The following is a 21,072-nucleotide window of genomic DNA, read 5'->3' on the forward strand; positions in this document are numbered from 1 at the left end:
GCATCTGTAAATATAGAGACTTCTCTATCATTAGTTTTCTTGAAGCACAAACCCTTTCCAGGATTGGATTTCAAGTACCTTAAGATTCGATAAACTGCCTCCAAGTGTTCTTCATAGGGAGAATGCATGAATTGACTTACAACACTCACAAAGAAAGCGATGTCAGGTCTAGTGTGGGATAGATAAATAAGTTTGCCGACTAACCTCTGGTATCTTCCAATCTCAACAGGAACACTGTCTTTCTCCCTAAGTTTAGCATTTAATTCCATAGGAGTATCTGCTGGTCTACACCCACTCATCCCAATTTCTTCCAAGAGATCTAGGATGTATTTTCTTTGAGAAACAACAATTTCCTTCTTTGAGCGAGCAACTTCCATACCAAGAAAATATTTAAGTGCGCCTAAATCTTTGATCTCAAATTCTTTAGTCAAATTTTTCTTCAATATTTCCATCTCAACAATGTCATCTCCTGTGAGAATAATATCATCTACATATACAATTAAAATTGAAATTTTACCAACATTAGAGAACTTCATGAACAGAGTATGGTCTGATTGTCCCTGCATATATCCTTGCCTTTTGACCGACTGAGTGAATTTTTCAAACCAAGCCCTTGGAGATTGCTTGAGACCATAAAGGGATTTTTGAAGTTTGCACACATTTGAACCAAATTTATCTTCAAAGCCAGGTGGGCTATCCATGTATACTTCCTCCTCCAAATCACCATTCAGAAAAGCATTCTTTACATCAAGTTGGTTAAGAGACCAATCTAAATTCACTGCCAAGGACAAGAGAACTCTAATAGTGTTTAATTTGGCAACGGGAGCAAAAGTCTCTGAGTAATCAATGCCATATGTCTGAGTAAACCCTTTAGCAACCAAGCGTGCCTTGTATCTTTCAACTGTGTTATCAGAATTATATTTCACAGTAAATACCCATTTACAGCCAACAGTATTCTTTCCTGTAGGTAATGTCATGACTCTCCAAGTTTGATTCTTCTCAAGAGCTCTCATCTCCTCAAGAACAGCTTCTTTCCACTTTGGAATTTTTAGAGCCTCCTGTATATTTTTTGGAATTTCTACAGTAGACAACTTAGAGGTAAATGCAGCAAATGAAGAAGACAATTTTGAGTATGACACATAATTAGACAAAGGATATTTAGTGCATGATCTAATAGGTTTTCTAATTGCAATAGGAAGGTCTAAATCAGGATACTCGACATGACTCTTAAGAATAGAAGAAGACTTACCTGTATCAAGATGATGTGTTGGATTATCTATTGGTTCAGAATCTTGGAAGGGTCGGAGAATGGGTCCTTCATTTCTCTGTTTATGGTTTCTTCTTTCAAAGACATTTCCCTTCCAAGTAGGGTCAATTGTAGTAAACCTGCTTTGTGTCTCTTTATCTGAGTCATCATGTTGTGGCATTTCAGGTGGTCCTTTATTATTATTGAGATCATGAATTTGATCATTGTGATTTTCATTTGATATTGTCGCCCCTGAATCTGTCGAAACCTCATTCATAAGTGGATTGAGTTTCAATATGGATTCTTGGGCATTTTCTTTTGGTGCATTAATGTAAGTCTCAGAATTTTGTGACAACACTATATCACTTAAAGTAATGATGTTTTCTAAAGTAAAAGATGAATCTTCCTTAAAATTTCCCCCCTGAAGATGAATGTCACTAAAAAATGGTTGATTTTCAACAAAAGTAACATCCATGGTTACAAAAATTCTTTTTGATTTTGGTTCAAAACACCGATACCCCTTCTGAGTTGGAGAGTAACCGGTAAACACACATTTTATTGCTCGTGGATCGAGTTTGTCAAGGTGTTTATGTTCGTGGATCGAGTTTGCCAAGGTGTTTATGTTCATGAACAAAAGCAGTGCAACCAAAAACTTTTAGTGGCAAATCAGCAGAGACACTAGTCAAAGGAAAATAATTTCGAAAAACATCAAGAGGTGTATGAAAATCTAAAACTTTAGATGGCATTCGATTGATTAAATATGATGCAGTTAAAACAGCTTCACCCCACAAATATTTTGGAACCTTATTTGCAAATAGTAAAGCTCTAGCAACCTCAAGAAGATGCCTATTCTTTCTCTCTGCAATTCCATTTTGTTGGGGTGTATTAACACAAGAACTTTGATGAACAACCCCATTTGCAAGAAAAAAATTGGACAAAAGTATATTAAAATATTCTTTACCATTGTCACTTCTGAAGACTTGAATATTTGTTTGGTATTGAGTGTGCACCATTTTAAAGAAATTTTTGACAACCTGTCCAACTTCCGATTTTTCTTTCAATAAATAAACCCAACAAATTCTAGTATGATCATCAATAAAAGTTATAAACCATTTTTTATTAGAAAATGTGTTTATTCTATTAGGACCCCAAACATCACTATGAATAACTGCAAACGGTTTTGATTGTTTATATGGTTGTGTAGAAAAAGAAGAACGGTGATGTTTAGCAAATTCACAAGTTTCACAATGAAATAAAGATGGATCCTTCTTAGAAAATAATTTAGGAAACAAATGTTTCAAATACGGAAAACTAGGATGTCCTAACCGTAAATGCCATAACATAATATCATCATTATTAGAAGAAACAAAAATAGATTCAAAGCAGGTACTTGTTTTTTGTTGGTCTTTGAAGTCGAGTCCATTGTCAAGATAATAGAGTTCTCCACTCTCCTTAAAAGTGCAATGAGAATGAAAGAAGTTAGCTTGACAATTTATATCCTTTGTTAATTTAGTAATGGATAATAGATTACATGATAAATTAGGAACATGTAAGACATCTTTTAAGGTTAACTTAGGTGACAGAATAACAGAACCTTTCCCTGCAATGGCTGAAAGAGAGCCATCTGCAATTTTAATTTTGTGGTTACCTGCACAAGGGCTATAAGAAGAAAATAGACTCGACTCCCCAGTCATATGATCAGTAGCACCAGAATCAATAATCCAAGTATGGCTGGGAGTGACACTAAGTAGAGCAGTATTTGGAAAATTACCTCTCTGAGCTATAGAGCAAGAAGAAGTTTGAGACTCAAGAAGATTGAACAATTGATCTAACTGTTCCTTGGTGAAAGGAGATGGGCTTGAAGGAGACTGCTTCTCTTGATCAGATGTACCAGCTTGGAGCGCATGACCTTCGTTTCTTTCTTTTTTCTTCCAATTTAGAGGTTTTCCATGGAGCTTCCAACATGTATCACGTGTGTGCCATAGACGTTTGCAATGTTCGCACCATGGTTTCTTGCCAGCGCTCTTCCCGTCTTCATTTTTTGTGACTAGGGTAGAGCTTTCAACCTCACCAACAAAAGGCGACTTACCCATCATAACACCTTGTCTCGCCTCTTCTTTTCTAACTTCTGAGAATGCTTCCCGAAGTGATGACAATGAGATCTTTCCCAATATTCTGCCTCGGACTTCATCAAGCCGCTTATTAAGCCCAACCAAGAACATGAATACACGGTCGTTCTCCTGTCTCTTAAGAAACAGAACACTGTCCTCACAACACTTCCAATGATCATCATAGCAGAGATCCAATTCTTGCCATAGTGTCATCAACTCATTGTAATAGGTAGTGACATCTCTATCTCCTTGTTTGGTATGCCACAATCGTGATTTGAGATCGAAAATTTGAGAAGAATTCTGAATATCAGAATATGTTTCTTTGACAGCCTCCCAAACTTCCTTGGCAGTAGGCAAAAACATAAAAGGTTTTTTGATTGTTGATTCCATATTACTAAGCAACCAAGCAATAATAACAGAGTTCTCAGATTTCCAAAACCTGTATTTTGGATCAGTTGTGGCAGGCATTTGCACCTCTCCTGTTAGGAAACCATATATTCCCTTACCGTCTAAAATCAATCTTGCGGTTTGGGACCATTCGACATAATTTTTTCCATTTAGTTTCTGGATTTCAACCTTGAGGGCATTAGAAGTTCCCTCATGGCCAAAAAAGTTGGAAGAACCATTCTGGCTGCTTAGGCCGCTGCCACTGCCACTTATGGCGCTGTCTAAATTGTCAGGGTTGTTGACTATGTTTGATTTTTTTGCCAAACCATCGTCGTTGTTGCCGCTACCCATAAGGGCTACCTTCCATGGGGTATTGTGTGCCATTAGCTTTAGCTCAGTTGGTTAGAGCGCCAAACCCTAATGGTTGTGGTAGCTCAGTTGGTTAGAGCGCCAAACCCTAATGGTTGTGGAAAGGTTTACAGAACCCTAACCAGAGCTCTTGATACCATGAAGAAAGTAAAAGACAAAATACTTTCATGTTTTATTATTACAGCCCTAAGCTGTTTATATAGGAAAAAAAATTACAATAGTAAAACTGAGTAATAATAACAGAATAAAAATAAACATAATAATATAAAATAAAAGAGAATAAAATCTAATTTTTCTCGATTCTTCAACATCAACCATGAAAGAAGAATATGCTTTCAGTTGGAGTTTGTAACTCCCTGTATGTGTTATAAATACTAATTCAGTATCATTGTACCATTCAACCAATTATAATGAATTCATAATATTTAGTGCAATTCAGTTTCTCTCAGTTTTATGCATTACATTCTAACAACAACTATTCAGATTGAAGATTTTTATTTTAGTAGATTGCAACCTTGAGGATGGTTGATTTTGAGGAGGAGGGGGGTATTGTTAGGATATAGAATATAGGTTAACTAGAGTTACGTCGAAGTTAGTTAGGAAGTTGATGAGGCATATCGTGCATCTCAACTACACAACGGAGTTAATGTTATATATGTTCAAGACAATAAGTACAAAAATAAATATAAGAGATACTATACCTATTTACATGATATGATTTGCCTATACAATAAATACAAAAATCGTAATATATTTTCAACAATCTCTATGCTGGTGGACATGGACATAGGTCTTGCGCCCAATCCTCTTGGAGTGAGACTACTAGAAGCCCCTGAAGGATAGCCTCCCCCCAGTGTAACCGATAATGATAAGGATGTCTATGGGAATTTTATTGCTTAGCTTATTTATCATGTGAGGCTGGTAAGGATAGCCTCCCTCAGTAGTGTTGTATAAGTGCCCATTTTTGTTGTCGGCTGCACCATTTTGTTGTGGTGTGTAAACACAAGATGGTTCTTTGACGATTCCTTGTAACTATAAATAGGGTGACAAGGCCTGGTTGAAGTAATCATTTGCATTGTTAGGTCTAAATTGTTTTATCATTACTCCAAATGAGCTTGAGGCCTTGACGGCCGTCCATGACTTCCCCGTTCCTTACTTGGAGGTTTGCCATGTAATTTCCAATATTTTTCCTTTGCGCGCCTTGACATTTTGCAGTTGGTACCTGAAAGGTTGTCGTTGTTCTTCCATTGATGTTCACCATTTAAGTTTTTTCCCTTTGAAATTGATTGGCTTTGGTACACAGTACTCAACTCTCTATAGTTTGTGGCTATATCATTAGATTTCTCCAACCCTTAAGATCGTACTAAGGAAATGATTTCTTCTAGGGGAAGTTGTATCCTTTTCAAGAATCTGGATTCTGACGATCAAATTCAGTTTTCGGTCCAGCTAAGAAGTCATACACCCTGTCCTCAATAAAGTTCTTAAGAAATGCAATATCTGCAGTGCACTTCATCATCTTCGTGTCAAAAACACTAGTAGTCAAGCTTGTGCCACAAATAATGCATATTCAGTCACAGATTTTGTTCCTTGACATGATGAGGTGTGAGTTCTGTTGAATATTGGGTTGATTAATCTGAGTAATGGATACAGGTTCCTTCTCAGCAGGCGCATATCATTTAATTTTCTTTTCTTAATTTCCGCTATCACAATGTAAGGAGCTTGATTCTGTTCCATTATTATTTTCTGTTTTCTGCAACTTCTTTTTAGACAGTTACCAGAGGAACCTCTGGTTGTAAAGAGGTTTCTTCATCTATCCAGTTAACTCCTCCATATATATTTGGTTCCTCACAAATTGGTATCAGAATATTGTTTGTTTTTTTGGTGGAGAATGCAATTATTGTTATTTTAGTTGGTTTTAAGTTCTTAAAACACCAATTCCACCTTAAACCACTCTTTAGCTGCTAAGTTTATCTTTTTCTATGATGTTTGTTTGATCGGAATTTATTACTGATTGTGCTTCATATATGGTTAGCTTCTATGTTCGTAACTGTTGATTTTGCAACAATTTTTTCAATTAATATAGATGATTTATTTTGTCATCGTTGAAATTTATTTTTCAGGCAATCAAAAGCATTCCTGGATGTATACATTCACTGGTATCCAGAATTTTGCCATATGTTGGACCAATTTTAAATAAAGTATGGCTATTTAAAGTTACTGAAAGTCAGGATTAATTAATGATTTTAAAATAATAAACTTTGTTATTTATGCACCTTTTAAATGTTCTTGTAGCCCCAAGAGCAGGTTGATGGTTTGGTAGCTGGGTCACTGGATCTGCTAACGATGTTACTGAAGGCAAGTTCACTTGCCTGCATTTGTTTTTCATTTTTTATTTTCAAACTTAGTTCATTTATTAGCTTTGAAGTTTGATCTTTGTACACTGTATTTATCTTACAATTTTCTAATCTCAGTATGTTATAGCTTTGTACAGAATTCCCCTGGTGATGTAGTGAAAGCAATATATGATGTCTGTTTTGAGGCTGTTATCAGAATTGTCTTTGAACGTGATGACCATAGTGAAATTCAGGTACTTCGTTTGATAAAAATATATATGTATAACCTATTCTGTTACTTGATTATGATTTCTTATTGCACACATAATGAAATATTTGAATTGACTTGACCTGTGCAGAATGCGACAGAATGTTTATCTGCTTTTATATCTGGCGGAAGACAAGAAGTTCTTTTCTGGGGACCTGATTCTGGATCAATTATGAGAAGCTTACTTGATATAGCTTCAAGGTAGTTGACTGTTATTTCAAATTTCTTAGTAAATTAATTACCAGTATTACTTGAAACATCTTTTCAATGATAGTTTGACATCTCAGGGCCTTCCGGTTCCAGACTGAATCATGTGGACTAGAATGTATTTGTATGGCCAATCCATAACAAGTTATGAGTTCAACCATACACTGTAGTTGAAATAGTGTTATCTATTGAACTTTATGCTATTCATGTTGAGCTTTCCTGTTAGATAAGAAAGGAGAAAACCAGTATGGGAAATGCTTGACTTCTAACACTCACTACCATTTATGTTTATTATTGAAAATCAATTTGTTGCCTCGTCTTATGCAGGTGTACATCTAGTTATGCACATACAACTGTGCATATATCTAACTAACACTTACAATTTATGTTATCGTACCTACTATTTACTGTTGCAATTGTAGTTCACATTTTTTGCAGCTGGGAATGAGCAGAAGATATAACCATTGTAACAAAATATGTAAACTGATTAATTACATGTATATCCGAAGAGAAATAACTGCTTATTTGTGAATGCGATGAAAATGGAAGAAGACTTACTTTTCTTCCCATTTTCACATGCACTCTTATGTTTATTGTTTTTTCACCTTTTCTGTTTTCTGCTTTTGTGTGTATGTCTATTCTCTTTTTCTGCTTCTCATTTGTTGCTTGGTTCCTTGTTAATTTGGTACAGACTACTAGACCCAAATTTGGATAGCTCTGGGTCTCTTTTTGTTGGGAGTTATATTCTTCAACTCATACTGCATTTACCCTCGCAAATGGCTGTACATATACGAGACCTGGTTGCTGCTCTTGTCAGACGTATGCAATCTGCTCAAATTGCTTCCCTGAGAAGCTCATTGCTAGTTGTGTTTGCTAGATTGGTAATATTAATATAGCAAATTGTTTAGATTGATATAGAATGATTCTACTGTTAGTTTTTTGCTGGTCATGGTTAATTATCCCAAATCTCTATTATTACTAATTGTCTACAAAAGTGGAAATTCAGTACTTAGAGCAATAATCATTTGTATAATTTGTATATTACTAGACAATGATTCTAGAAATGTGTGTATAGAACTTAAATGCTACTTTTCACATTCCTGATCCTCCCCAGTTGTGTTTCTTTTCTTGCATTGTTAACAATAGATATTCATATAGAAAGAGAGAAAAGGAGAAACAGGTTAGGGTTCCAATCAGAATGATCAAAGTTATTGAATAATGACTTGATACAAAAGACTCAATATTAGTCTCTATTTATAGGGATACATGGACTCAATCCCAAATTTGAAACAAACTATAATAATAATAATAAATAATAAAAAATCCAATCCTAAGAGATACTTTAAAATTATTAACCAATCCTAAAACATATTTTCTAATATTTTAACACTTCCCTTCAAGCTAAAACTTGCTACAAATATACCTTTAAAAGAGAAGTTCAAACCAAACCAAACCAACAAATATTAGAACAAACAGAGAGAGGAACAACCAAATAAGGAGCAATATCTATATTAAAGAGTAGTAGTAAAAAGAGGAACCAACAGAGAGAGAGAAGTAACTAAAGAAGGAGCAACAGCCATATCGGAAAGTTAACAATAAAGAGAGGAACCAACAGAGAGAGAAACAATCAAAGAAGGAGAAACAATCATATCAAACATTTATAATAAAGAGAGGAACCAATAGAAAGATGTGCAACCAAAGAAGAAGCAACAAAAATATTAGACAGTCACAATAAAGAGAGGATCCAACAAAGAGTGAAACAACCAAAAAAGGAACATAAGCCATATCAAACAGTCACAATATAGAGAGGAACCAATCGAGAGAGGAGAAACCAAAGAATTGATCTCTTGAAAGCAAAGCAAACACAATCACAAAGGATAAGAGAAAGTTGAACGATGTCAAAATTAGAAAAATATGATTACATTCCCAAACTTTTGAGAACTCGACAACGGAATAATGGGGAGACAGTTCAAGGAGAATCATACCAAGCTCTGGATACCATGTTAACAATAGATATTCATATAGAAAGGAGAATAGGAGAAAGAGAGGTTAGGGTTCTAATCAGAATGATAAAAGTTGTTAATTAATGACTTGATTGAAAAGACCCAATCTTAATCCTTATTTATAGGGATACATAGACTTAATCCTAAATTAGGAACAAATAGTAAAAATAATAAATAATATAAAATCCAATCCTAAGAGTTACTCTAAGATTATAAACCAACCCTAAAACATATTTATAATATTTCAACATACATCAATAATGATTCTATGTATCTAAGAGGAGTTTGTGTTTTGCAGTATCCTTTTTATTACATTGTTTCCGTTTTTGTCATGTTTTCTTGGCTTCTTCTATTGTACGACATTATTTGTTTGGCTAGAAGCCTTCCACTTGTCCTTTGTCCCCAAATATGATCTTTTCGAATGTTGGTTAAATGCAGGTGCACATGAGTGTTCCTAATGTTGGACAATTTATTGATTTGCTAATTTCAATTCCAGCTGAGGCACATGACAATTCTTTTGCTTATGTAATGTCAGAATGGACTAAGCAACAAGGTGAGAATCCTTGCCCTGGTGCGTTTGCTAAGGAACACTTGAAATCAATAGTGAAATTGATACTGACTTGAGAGGTCTTAGTCCCTTGAATTAATAATAACCTTCGTACAAAATAAATTCATTGGTTATTGGGATTAATTATGTAGTTACTGCCTAAAATATTTCCTAATTTACTATATTACAAATCAGAATAGGATTGAGAAAAAACAAACAGGGAGATAGGAAAAATTCGTGAACAGTATATGTGTAGCTTAAAATAGGTAAGAATGTAGTTGGGGAAAAACCGATATTATCAGCACTGGTCAAGCTTTTGCATATATTTACATCCATTAAACTTGTTACCTATGAAGCAAGAATACTAACATTGTACATAACACCGACACATTGAAATCGGTAATTATTTGAGAACGTGAATTAATTGAATGTAACTACGGTGTTGGTGTTGGATACTGACACGTATCAGATATCAGAACACGTATTCGATAAAAAATGTTGGTGCTACAGAGCTTGTTGCATATCCAACTTGTTCTCAGCCCCGCAATCTAATAATTCGAATTAACAAACGATGTAACAGTCTCTAGAAGAAGTATGTTCTCACAAATAAAATGACCATTGATCTGTGGTTTAAGTTCACTTGTGGAAATATGGATTGCATGTCATGCCGTTGAAAATAAGATTAGGATTGTGTAGCGTGGGATATCTTGTTACTAATATAATTTACCTCGGTCCTATTTCTTTTCATAAGGTTATTGTCTACCCTTATGAGACTTGGTGAAAATATCTGAGTTAATTATTCAAATTAACAAACCATGTAACAATCTCTCCACCATAAGTAAATTCTTGCAAATAAAATGACTATCAATCTGTAGTTATTTTGCTCATGGAAGTTTGGATTAGATGTTGTGCTGTTGAAGGTAATATTAGGATTGTGTTGATATGGATAGCTTGTGTACGTAGGAATTCAAAATATTCAGTAATTATTGTATTATCTTATCCTATCATATTGTGTATGTAGGAATTCAATATTCAGTAATTATTTTATAATCTTTTAAGCCTATATAAAGGTGCCAATTGTATAGTTTAAACACTGTTTTACCATCTCATGCCTTTGTTTTCTTTCATTCAACATGGTATCTAGAGTCTTATGAGAGACAACCCTATTTATCTAGTGTTCTTTTTGACAAACCATGTTCCAACTCCGGTTTATCCTTCTCTTTCATGATGACCTCTTTCCAACAACCTTTTTGGTCATTTTGTCTCTTCAACCGTTGTTGCCCTTGTCTGCTGCCACTATATTTGGCGACTTTCTGGCAACTGGCCCCACCATTGCAGCTTCCACACCCAGACCGGCCAACCCCTAAAAGCTCATAACCAGGTACTCATGCACGTGCTCTCTCGTGTGGGAAATACTATATGCAATATCCTTATCTCAGTCTGTCACTTCCAAGTGCGGTGGTGCATCCAGCCTCCCTTCTGTCAGGGCTTCTGTTTTTGTTGCCTTGCCCGAACGGTCCCAGGTCTGACCTCGGTTTTTTGTTTTAGGCCTGAGTACTTAGGTTTCAATGAAAATAGCCCATCAACTCTCCTTTTCGGACAATTTTTTTTCTCCTGTGAATCGCTCATGACATCCTCTGGTACTTAAGACTCCTCCATGACTAATAGAACTGTTTTCACCAACTTTGTCACTTCTCCCCTCTATAGGGAAATTGGGCAGTTCCAATTACAACACTTGGGCTTCTTCTTACTGGTCAAGGGTATAAAAAGCATCTTACCAAAAAGGCTGAATCAGTGGCTGAGCATAAAAATGGAGAAGACTGGTGCTCAGCTTTGTAGTAGTGCTATTAAATCTACGCTTCATTTTTGCACTTTCCTGCCAGAACCAAGTTCTCCATTGTCAGGCCCCCACCATTGTCCGACAATCTTTGTCGGCAACCTCCTGTGGTGAACCTGTTTTATTTATTTTCTGTGAAGATTTTTGTTTTTTTTACTGTTTTATGTACTGTTTCGCAATGAAGGGGTTTGGTGCATGCTTCTTGCGGTTGTGATGGATAAATTTAAGTTTAATCAGCATAGGAGTTGGGATGATGGACTATTAAAAAGTGAGGATGACAAGTACCCAAAAATTTGGGATCTTAATCGGGTTTATTTTGTGAAATATGGATTAATAATGATGTACAACATCATATCCAAGCAGTTTTCTTGTTTAACAAGACTGATACTTTGGAAGCTGGCTGCTTTTTAACAAATGATTGATATTTTGTTTGAAAACCACAGAATCGAGTGATTTATTGAAAGAACTCCAAAATATAGATCAATGAAAGAATCTATTTATTGTATGAAAATAGAGCTTCACAGCTCTTAAAGTAGGAAATTGCAGAAAATTAACCAGAGTCAAGACTCCTAAACCTGAGAAAAAGCTCCTACACTAGAGAAAAGTCTCTCCTTCAATGTTCTAACAGTTTTCTGAATGCCTTTCCCACTCCGTACCCTTTTTCTTATAACAGAAAATCTCCTAAAGTCAGAGAGGGTACTATCTAACTCTTATTGCCTCTTCTTCTACTATCTTTTAGAGGCTAGTCTAAATAGGATGTGTTGATATAATTGGATTGTCCATATCATAAGGCCCAGGTGTTCTATCAGCAGACTTCAGTTGAGGGATGGCCTGGTTTACATAATGCTAATAACTGTGAAGAATCCCTTTACTCTTGCATACCCCTATTTATTATGTAACTAAGTCCTTCTAACTAACTTACTAACTGATCTTACTGTCCTTGTTCTTTGTTCTCAAGCGATTGAGATGTTGCATGTAGCTGTGTAGTTATTCAATCGTGTGATGTTTAATGAATGAGGAGCTTAAATAAAGTCCTTAAATCCTAGTTCAATTGATAAATTACAATATTATTAGGTTGAACATCATGTCTCAGGTTCGGACCCGAGACCTTACATCTGTTTGTAAGTTTCTGGTATAATTATACCATTTCATCTATAGACAAAAGCTCCTTCATCTCCCGTCACTTTTTGCCATCTTATAATTTTTTTTACACAAATAACTGTGTAACATCTGATCAGATCTGCTGTTATCTTGTATGGTTTTTCCGAGAGCTTGTCTCCATTGAGTAAAACACACAAATACGTGTGTGCGTGTGTGTGTTCTTTTATATGAATATATTATATTATATTATATCATATTACTTGCACATGAACATGATAAAGTAAATTTTCTACACATGATATTTGATTGCAGGTGAGATACAGGGGGCCTATCAAATAAAAGTTACTACAAGTGCCCTGGCCTTGTTGCTAACCAGCAGGCACAGTGAACTGGAAAAAACACGGGTCCGAGGTCATCTGATTAAGGTATTACTGTATATTAATTATAAATTTCATTTGTTTTTGGTTTTATGAGTGCTCGTTGAGTTTTTGAACTTGTTTGTCATGTAAAGTCTGGCACAGGAATAACCACAAGATCAAAAGCTAAATCAACTCCAGATCAGTGGATAATAGTGCCACTTCCTACAAAGGTAGTTCCCTTTTTTTATACTAGTGGAAAGACTGACTTGTGTGTTCGTTTGTCTGCTTTTTTTTATTGTGCTTTGTTGGGTATGTATTTTATTTTGTTTTATTGTAAAAAAATGTTGAGAAGTCCCACATTGTAGGAGATATGGTTTCACTGTGTTCATAAGTGGTGGATAGTCCTCATCTTACAAGTTGGTTTTGTAGGGTTGAGTTAGGTGCAACTAAAATTTTAAGATTCTATTAGTGTGCCCAAAATCTGTTGGGCTACCCGTTATTAGGCTGCTCGTGTCGCACTCCAGATGTTCAGTTCTTGGCGTGAGGGGTGTGTTGACAAGTTCCACATTATATGAGATATGACCTTAAATATGTGTTTATAAGTGGTGGGTAGGTAGTCCTCATCTTACATGTTGGTTTCATAGGGTTGAGTTAAGCCCAACCCAAATTCTAAGATATAATATTCATTTTAATTTTAATTTATTAGTTTCATGATATCTTTGTTATTTAAGTTTATCTAAATTGTAGTTTCAATATTAATGTTGTATGTTTTTAAATTTAAATTAGCAAAAGAATAGGGTTGTGAAGGAAAAACAAAAGAGTATGTTTTTAAATTATCTGCAGTGGCTAATTGTAAAATGGCAGTGTCTTTGGTCAAATGTTTGTGTTTCTTCTTGAACTTCCTACTTTTTTGGGTCTATCTGGTATGCTACATCTGTGTTCTGTGTAAGTTTTTCTTTTGCTGTGATTACAAACTGTTAGAATATTAGAAAATATCTTATAGTATATTTTATATTATATTAGAGTATCTTAAATTATTTATTAGGATCAATTTATAATCATAGAGATATCTTAGAATATCTTTCATTATCATTATGATTTATTCCTTATTTAGGGTTAAGTCTATGTTTCTCTATAAATAGAGATCAGTATTGAGCCCTTTGTAATAAAGTCAGCATTAAGCTATTATCAATAATATTCAAACCCTTATTATTTTCTCTCCTCCTTTTTCCTAAAATCCCACAACTTCAACACAAACAATGCATTATAAAGCTTCATTTATGCAGGTGTAGTCTTGTAGAAGCTTTTAAATCAGAAAATGACCTTTTTTTTACAATCCAACGTACAGTTTTAATAATTTGTAGGCTGAATGTTGACAAAGCTATTGTAATGTCTTAATGATTGAAATTTCTAACATAAACGTAATAAATATATGTTTTGCAGATTGTGTCTTTACTGGCAGATGCATTAACTGAAATACAAGAACAAGTTTTGGCTGGTGGTGAAGAGGAGGTAGGTTAATGCATATTGATGTGTGCTAAGTATTCACTGATTAATGAACTTACTACATATAAACTGCTTTTTCAGGATAGTGACTGGGAAGAAGTTCAAACAGATGGCCTTGAAAATGATAAAGAATTTCTTTATTCAGTGTCGTCTCTGGGAAAAGCCGGATATGAACATCTTGAAGCAATGGCCAAAGTATTTAACGAGGTTTGGTTGATTTAACGTCATTGTCACATCATAGTCTCTATTATATTGTATCTTGTCTGAGTTTTAAGCTGAACTTTTTACTTTATTTTTTATATTGCTGAACTTGATTCAAAATCACAAGGATCAAGATGATCAGTATGAAGATGACCTTTTAAATGTTGCCGATCCTCTTAATCAGGTCTCACATTGGAGTTTGTTTCATTTGTTTAATTAATATGATGCAATAACCTGCGTATGCATATGCTTACAATTTTGGTTGCTACTGACAGATAAATCTTGTAAAATACCTTGTGGATTTCTTTGCTAACTTCTCACAGTCTGACGGACAGCTCTTAGATCACATTTGCAAGGTTATAAAGCATTATAATTTTTCAGTAAGTGCAACTTTTAAGACATACAGTTGAATTTTGCTAAACTTGTGTAATGTACTGTGTTGCACTGCAGAGCTTAACTCCGTCTCAACAAAATTCAATTCAAATGGTACTGCAGAGATGATAATTGAGTCTCAAGGATACATCAATACTTCCATTAACGGAAACACATAGATAGTTGGAACAGAATATTTTGTAGTTCTGAACGTTGTATTTTTTCTGCTGCAGTGTTCACCTTTCTATATTTATTAATTGCTTTTACTCCATTTGTTTCGTATATCGGCCATCAGTTTGGTTTTACTTGGTTTTTGCTCATTGCTAATTGACCAAGTTTCTTTTTATAACTATTGTGCGATTTATTAAAGACAGATGTAACCAAAGTTGGTTAGCATAGTAGTGCATAAGAATGAAATCTGTCTTCTTTCTTGCTCATTGCTAAGTCGCATATTGATAAGATAATCTTCCAGTCTCAGTTTATTTCGTCTAGGTTTTTGAATCTTATTGCTTATCTAGTTCCTTGTTTTGTATATCTATATCAGAATGTGTACAAGTGCATCGTATAAAGTTCACCCTTTATAAACTTCGTTTCAGTAAAGGCCACTACTTGTTCTTTTTCTGGAAAGAAAAAGTGCCCAAGAAACTTGTGATGTCCGAGTTTTTCCCTCCTTGAACGGATGTTGCAAATATTTTTCAACTCAACTTGGTGGGTGTTTTGGGGAGTAATTTCCATCTTATTTTGGATTGTCCTGATGTAAAATTGATTTTCTTTAATAGTAAAATTGATGAGAATTATTTGTGAATTGCATTGAAGCACTCGTTCCTTCCATCCACGACAAAATTCTGTCCATTTAGCCTGAATGATTTAGGGTCAAAATGCCTATTAGCAAATGTGGTTCAATAACGCCTAGATTAATTATTATAACAACGAGTTTTAGAAGTCCTTAAGATAATGTTAAATTCCTAATTAGAGAATTCAAGAACAAACACAACAATGGTAAAATAAAACAGCTAAAAAATTATTCCAGGCAATGTTGGGGGCCTTCTACTATGGGTAGCCGCCAATGGGTAGCTTTCTAAACTACAGTGGCGCTGCACAGCTCAAAAATGATTTCAGGCAACGTCCACTGAGGTGACAAATTAGACTCCACTTTTTCAAGTGTTATAAGTCAATTATCACCAAGTCCTGGCTCAAACAATAATGTTGTCATGCTAGCAATTAATATGATTCTCTAAAACAAGTTTGGGTGGCAAGACATATCCTAAGTTGTTTGGGTGGCAAGTTTCTTTGCTTAATTATGAAGGAAACATCTTTAATAAACCCTAACTCTTCCAAAACAATTCTAATCAATTTCTAATCGATTCTAATCGTGATACAATTTTAGTTTAGGAAAATCGAGTTGTCACACGATGTACTTGCATTTCCTTGATTTTTCTTCATTCAAGTAGTGGTTGAGTTGTTACTCAAGTACTTGCATGTCCTCGAGTTGAGATGATGTTTGAGCAGATGACGTGTTGATTAAAATTATACACTTTGACTTCACTTATCTTTCTCGATGGCTTCTATTTTATTGATCTTTTTTTCCTAACTAGATGATGTCACTTTATGAAAGAAACCAAATGTAGTCCCTTATCCTGTGTTTAAAACACAATTCATATGTGTTGTCTGAATTTTTAATAATTTTTTTGCATGAATGTTTAGAATATTATTTATTTAAATTTTTTTAATAAATAATGAATTAAATATGACTTTTTTAAGTTTCTAGCGCTTACAAATTTATATTTAATTCATGTTTTATTAAAAAAATAAAAAATTTATATGGGAATATATTACAATATTCTTATAAAAAATTATTCAAAAAATTGATTGATACACATGATTTGATTTAAAGTAGGACCAAAATTGTTGATTGAAATCAATTGTCAAAGAAAAACAAGAAGAGATTTATTTCAAAAAAATCAATTAACCTTAACCATCCTAATTTCAACACTAATTTATAGACAAATAACTTGTTTGTTGTAAGATAAAAGAGAGCATATTTTGTTGACGGTTTAAAATAAATTTGGATTTTAAAATACAAGTTTAAATGAGTAACTATTTGATTAGAAATTAGATTATGAAAATGAGTTAAGGATATAAATAATTGATAAACTTAGTTTATGGTATTAAAACGATATGACATGTTGTAGCATTATGAAAGGGGTAATTTCAAGAGTTTTCCTTCGAGGTTATCATGATTTTTAAGTGTACTAATGTCATTCTTAAATTCATGTTCACGTTCAATTATACTTCAATTTTTTACTTTTATTTTTGTGGACATGAATATTATTCATAGTATTTTAACATCAACCAATTGCCCAAACATCTCGACTAAATTCATATTAAACAAATAAATCAATTTTTTTCTTTTTTCGAGATTAAATCCATATTAACATTAAATCCAAAATGGCCAAGTTCAAATTTATAAATTAAATCAGCATATACATAAATAAATATTTAACACACCATAAACAAATTAAATCATAAACATCATTTAACACTTTATTAATCCTTAACTTCAAGTGGTTTAGATCATAGTGACCTTTTATTGAAACATGGAAATAGAGATTAACATTGAAGTAAAAATTACAGCCAGAGTTATTACAAAAATGATGAATTGAGATGAGAAACACAAGCTTCTATAATAGCTATAATAGCTCCATCCTCAGCTTGTTTGCAAGTTCCTTTCCTTTAACACAAATCCTTCATAAAAGGTAACTATGATGGTTTCCAATGGTGGATGATGGTAGAATATGGGTAGTGACGGCTAGGGTTCTAAAATCAAGGTATGAAATTCTCTGTATGCTTTTTCAGTGACTGTACCCTTTCTATCCGACAAATGTAGTGTCCTTCTCTCTCTTATTTGTACCTCAATTTTGTCATTTTTTCACAAGGTATCTTTTTACCCAATAAAGAAGGGTAGGCCAAGTTGAATCTTTTTACTTGCGCATCCTAGTACTAGAAGGTAACCCTGAACTTTTGGAACATAGTCAGGTACACCTAAGACCCAGACATTGTATCTCCCTTTGTTGCTCACAAACATGCTCTACAACTTGCTGTAGCATTTTATGTAGCATTTTAATCTTGAGATAGTTTTTTAATTTCCACCTACAAAATCAACACACCCAACATAATTATAATGACATAACTACTGATATTAAAGCTAAAAATCCCAATATATTACATAACACCTACTCAAAAGATAAATAAATCCTCATTCAAAATAACTTCTTATTTGTAAAAGTTATCATGAGTTTTAAAAAGTTACCTCTAGGAAATGAATAGTAACATGTGGTACTCAATTAGAAGAAGACTTTGGAGATGAAAATCTATTTTTGATAGTTAGTTTTTAGTTAGTTAGTTGTAACTACTTTTGTTTGTTACTCTTAAATTGTAAACAACTTGTATATAAACCAAAGCAAGCAAGACTGACAAAATAGAATGTAGAGAATAGATAGAATGCAAGCTGCAGTTTTGTCATAGTACAGAAAACTAGCAGCATAGAAGCATACAAACATTACAATCATTTCATCTAATACTAGTGAAGATTCAAAGTCGGATCCAGTCCCTCAGATGTAAGAGTTCATCTCTGAACTGGATTAACAATTGTTTGTGTTTACTTTGACATTGCAAGGCTTAATTCTATCTAACAAAAAATGGAAAACGCTCTTTATTTTGCAATATGAATAATCTGCGTTTTATAAGAACCAAGAACATTCATGGTTCAGTAACTGATCAATCTCCATTTTATATTCAATCAATCTCTGATCTGAAACCAAGAACATTCTTGGTTTAGTGACTTATTGATCTCCATTTTTAACAAAAACTGGTATCAAGAACACATGTGTATTCGATTCAAAGAAAAGATGGCATCAACAAAGTATGTACTTACAAAACTCGATGGGAAGAATGATTTTGGGTTATGGTGTCTCAAGATGAAACTGTTACTGGTTCATCAAGGTTTAACAGAAGCACTAAGAGGATAGAAAGACATGGCATTCACACTACCAGAAAATCAGACGAAGGATATCATGAACAAGGTTCGTGATGCTGTAATCTTGAGTCTTGGAGACAAGGTTCTGAGGGAAGTGTCAAAAAGAAGACCTCTGCAGCAGGTATTTGGCTCAAATTAAAATCTTTATACATGACAAAATCATTAGCGAATCGTTTATACTTAAAACAAAAGATATATACTTTCAAGATGCAACCTAGGAAGTCAATTGAAGATAATATGGATGAGTTTAATAAGATTGTATTAGATCTTGAAAATATTGAGGTAAAATTGGATGATGAGGATCAAACCCTTTTGTTGATAAATTAATTACCAAACTCTCTTGAAAATCAGTGTGATACACTTCTTTATGATAGAGATTCTTTGTCATTAAATAAGTACAAGCTGCACTAATCTCCAAAGAATTGAAGAGGAAGTCAAATGAGAAAGAAGAAAGCAATGGTGAGGGGTTGTTCGTCAAGGCCAAGGCAGGGAAGAAGAATAAAAAACAGAAGAATAAGTTCAAGATTAAAAAAAGAGAGCATTTCAAGAAAGAATGCCCAAATTGGAAAGGAAAGAAAGGATCAAATAGTGATGATGATTATGGAATTGCATTTATAGCCTCTAAAGGATATGAAAGCACAAAAGTTCTTATGGGAAATTCAACTAAAATCATGGATGATGACTGAGTGCTTGACTCAGGGTGTTCATTTCACATGACCTCAAATAGAGATTGGTTTCTTGACTACAAATAAAATGATGGAGGCAAGGTGATTATGGGGGAACAAATCAACCTGCAAGGTAGCTGGAATTGGTTTCTTGAAGATTTTGTCAAATGTTAGACATATTCCAAAGCTAAAGAGGAACTTAATTTCTCTAGGAATGCTGGAAGAAGCTGGTTGTTCATACCAAGTAGAGAAAAACACTTTAAAAGTCATAAAAGGATGATTGGTAATCATGAAGGAAATAAGGGATCGTGACATCTACCTTCTCAATGGTCAAGCAGTGATAGGTATGGCAACAATGGCTGTTCAAGCATCAAGCAAAGCCAACTTGTGGCATCAACGACTGGGATATGTAAGTCTAAAACAAATGCAAGTTCTGGACAGGCAAGGAATGCTAGGTGGGGACAAAATTAGTGATCTTGAATTTTGTGAGCATTGTGTGTATGGAAATATGCATAGGGTCAAGTTATCTAAAGAGAAACATTGCTCAAAAGAAATTCTAGAATATATTCACAGTGATATATAAGGCCCTGCAAAGATTGCTTCACATGGAGTTAACAAGTACTTCGTTACATTTCTTGATGATTATAGTAGAAAATTATGGATTTATTTGTTAAAAAGTAAGGATGAAACATTCAAAACCTTTAAAGATTGGAAATCGATGGTTGAAAGCAGAACTAATAAGAGGATTAATACCTTAAGGACATATAATGGTCTTGAATTTTGTATTGAGGAGTTTACAAATTTTTGCAAAATTCATGGTGTGAACAGGCATAGGACTGAAAGACACACACCTCAGCAAAATGGTCTAGCTGAAAGGATGAATAGAACCCTGCTTGAAAGGATGAAATGCATCATGTCAAGTGCAGGCACGCCTGCACAGTTTTGGGGAGAAGTTGTTCATACAGCTTGTTATTTGATAAATTTGAGTCCTTAAACTACAATTGAACTCAAAACTCCTCAAGAAATGTGGACTAAACATGCTTCTAATTACAATCACCTAAAAGTATTTGGATGTGTTGCATACTATCATGTAAATGAATGAAAGCTAGTCCCTCGATCCAAGAAATGGTACTTTGTTGGATATCCAAGTGGAGTAAAGGTTATAGGTTATGGTGTCCTGAAAGTAGAAAATGCATCATCAATAAAGATGTTAAATTTCATGAGGCTGATCTACATAAGTCCTTAATCAAGACTACAAATGAAAATTTACATCAAACTGAAGTTGAGAGGTTTGATCTTGAGGTGGAGCAAGCTGCAGAAAAAGAGAAAGATCAAAAGGAGAAAGATCAACATAAACCAAGAACATTCTCCATTTTAGTAACAACAACATGCTCAACAAGACAATATTAATGCAAACCTAGTAGAACATGCTATGTTTCCATAATAGGAATTAGATGATTATAACCTTATCAGGGACAAAGAAAGAAGGACATCAAAACCCACTCAAAGATATGGTTATGCATA

General features: G+C 34.1%; 1 protein-coding gene across 1 annotated transcript in view; it reads left to right on the plus strand.

Annotated features, from left to right (window-relative positions):
- LOC101497018 (uncharacterized) overlaps window positions 1-15,284 on the plus strand; it is a 40,414-nt gene extending 25,130 nt beyond the window's left edge. Inside the window, exons 21-33 of the mRNA XM_004490236.4 lie at window positions 6,234-6,311; window positions 6,406-6,468; window positions 6,605-6,700; window positions 6,806-6,915; window positions 7,613-7,802; window positions 9,363-9,477; window positions 12,722-12,834; window positions 12,921-12,998; window positions 14,212-14,280; window positions 14,356-14,481; window positions 14,603-14,659; window positions 14,751-14,831; window positions 14,926-15,284. Coding sequence (XP_004490293.1) covers window positions 6,234-6,311; window positions 6,406-6,468; window positions 6,605-6,700; window positions 6,806-6,915; window positions 7,613-7,802; window positions 9,363-9,477; window positions 12,722-12,834; window positions 12,921-12,998; window positions 14,212-14,280; window positions 14,356-14,481; window positions 14,603-14,659; window positions 14,751-14,831; window positions 14,926-14,976 — 1,227 coding nt within the window. The 3' untranslated portion in view covers window positions 14,977-15,284. The remainder of the gene's footprint in view (window positions 1-6,233; window positions 6,312-6,405; window positions 6,469-6,604; window positions 6,701-6,805; window positions 6,916-7,612; window positions 7,803-9,362; window positions 9,478-12,721; window positions 12,835-12,920; window positions 12,999-14,211; window positions 14,281-14,355; window positions 14,482-14,602; window positions 14,660-14,750; window positions 14,832-14,925) is intronic.
- The last annotated feature ends 5,788 nt before the right edge of the window (window positions 15,285-21,072 follow it).

This window comes from Cicer arietinum, chromosome 2 (genome assembly GCF_000331145.2).
Source record: "Cicer arietinum cultivar CDC Frontier isolate Library 1 chromosome 2, Cicar.CDCFrontier_v2.0, whole genome shotgun sequence".
Lineage (NCBI taxonomy): Eukaryota > Viridiplantae > Streptophyta > Magnoliopsida > Fabales > Fabaceae > Cicer > Cicer arietinum.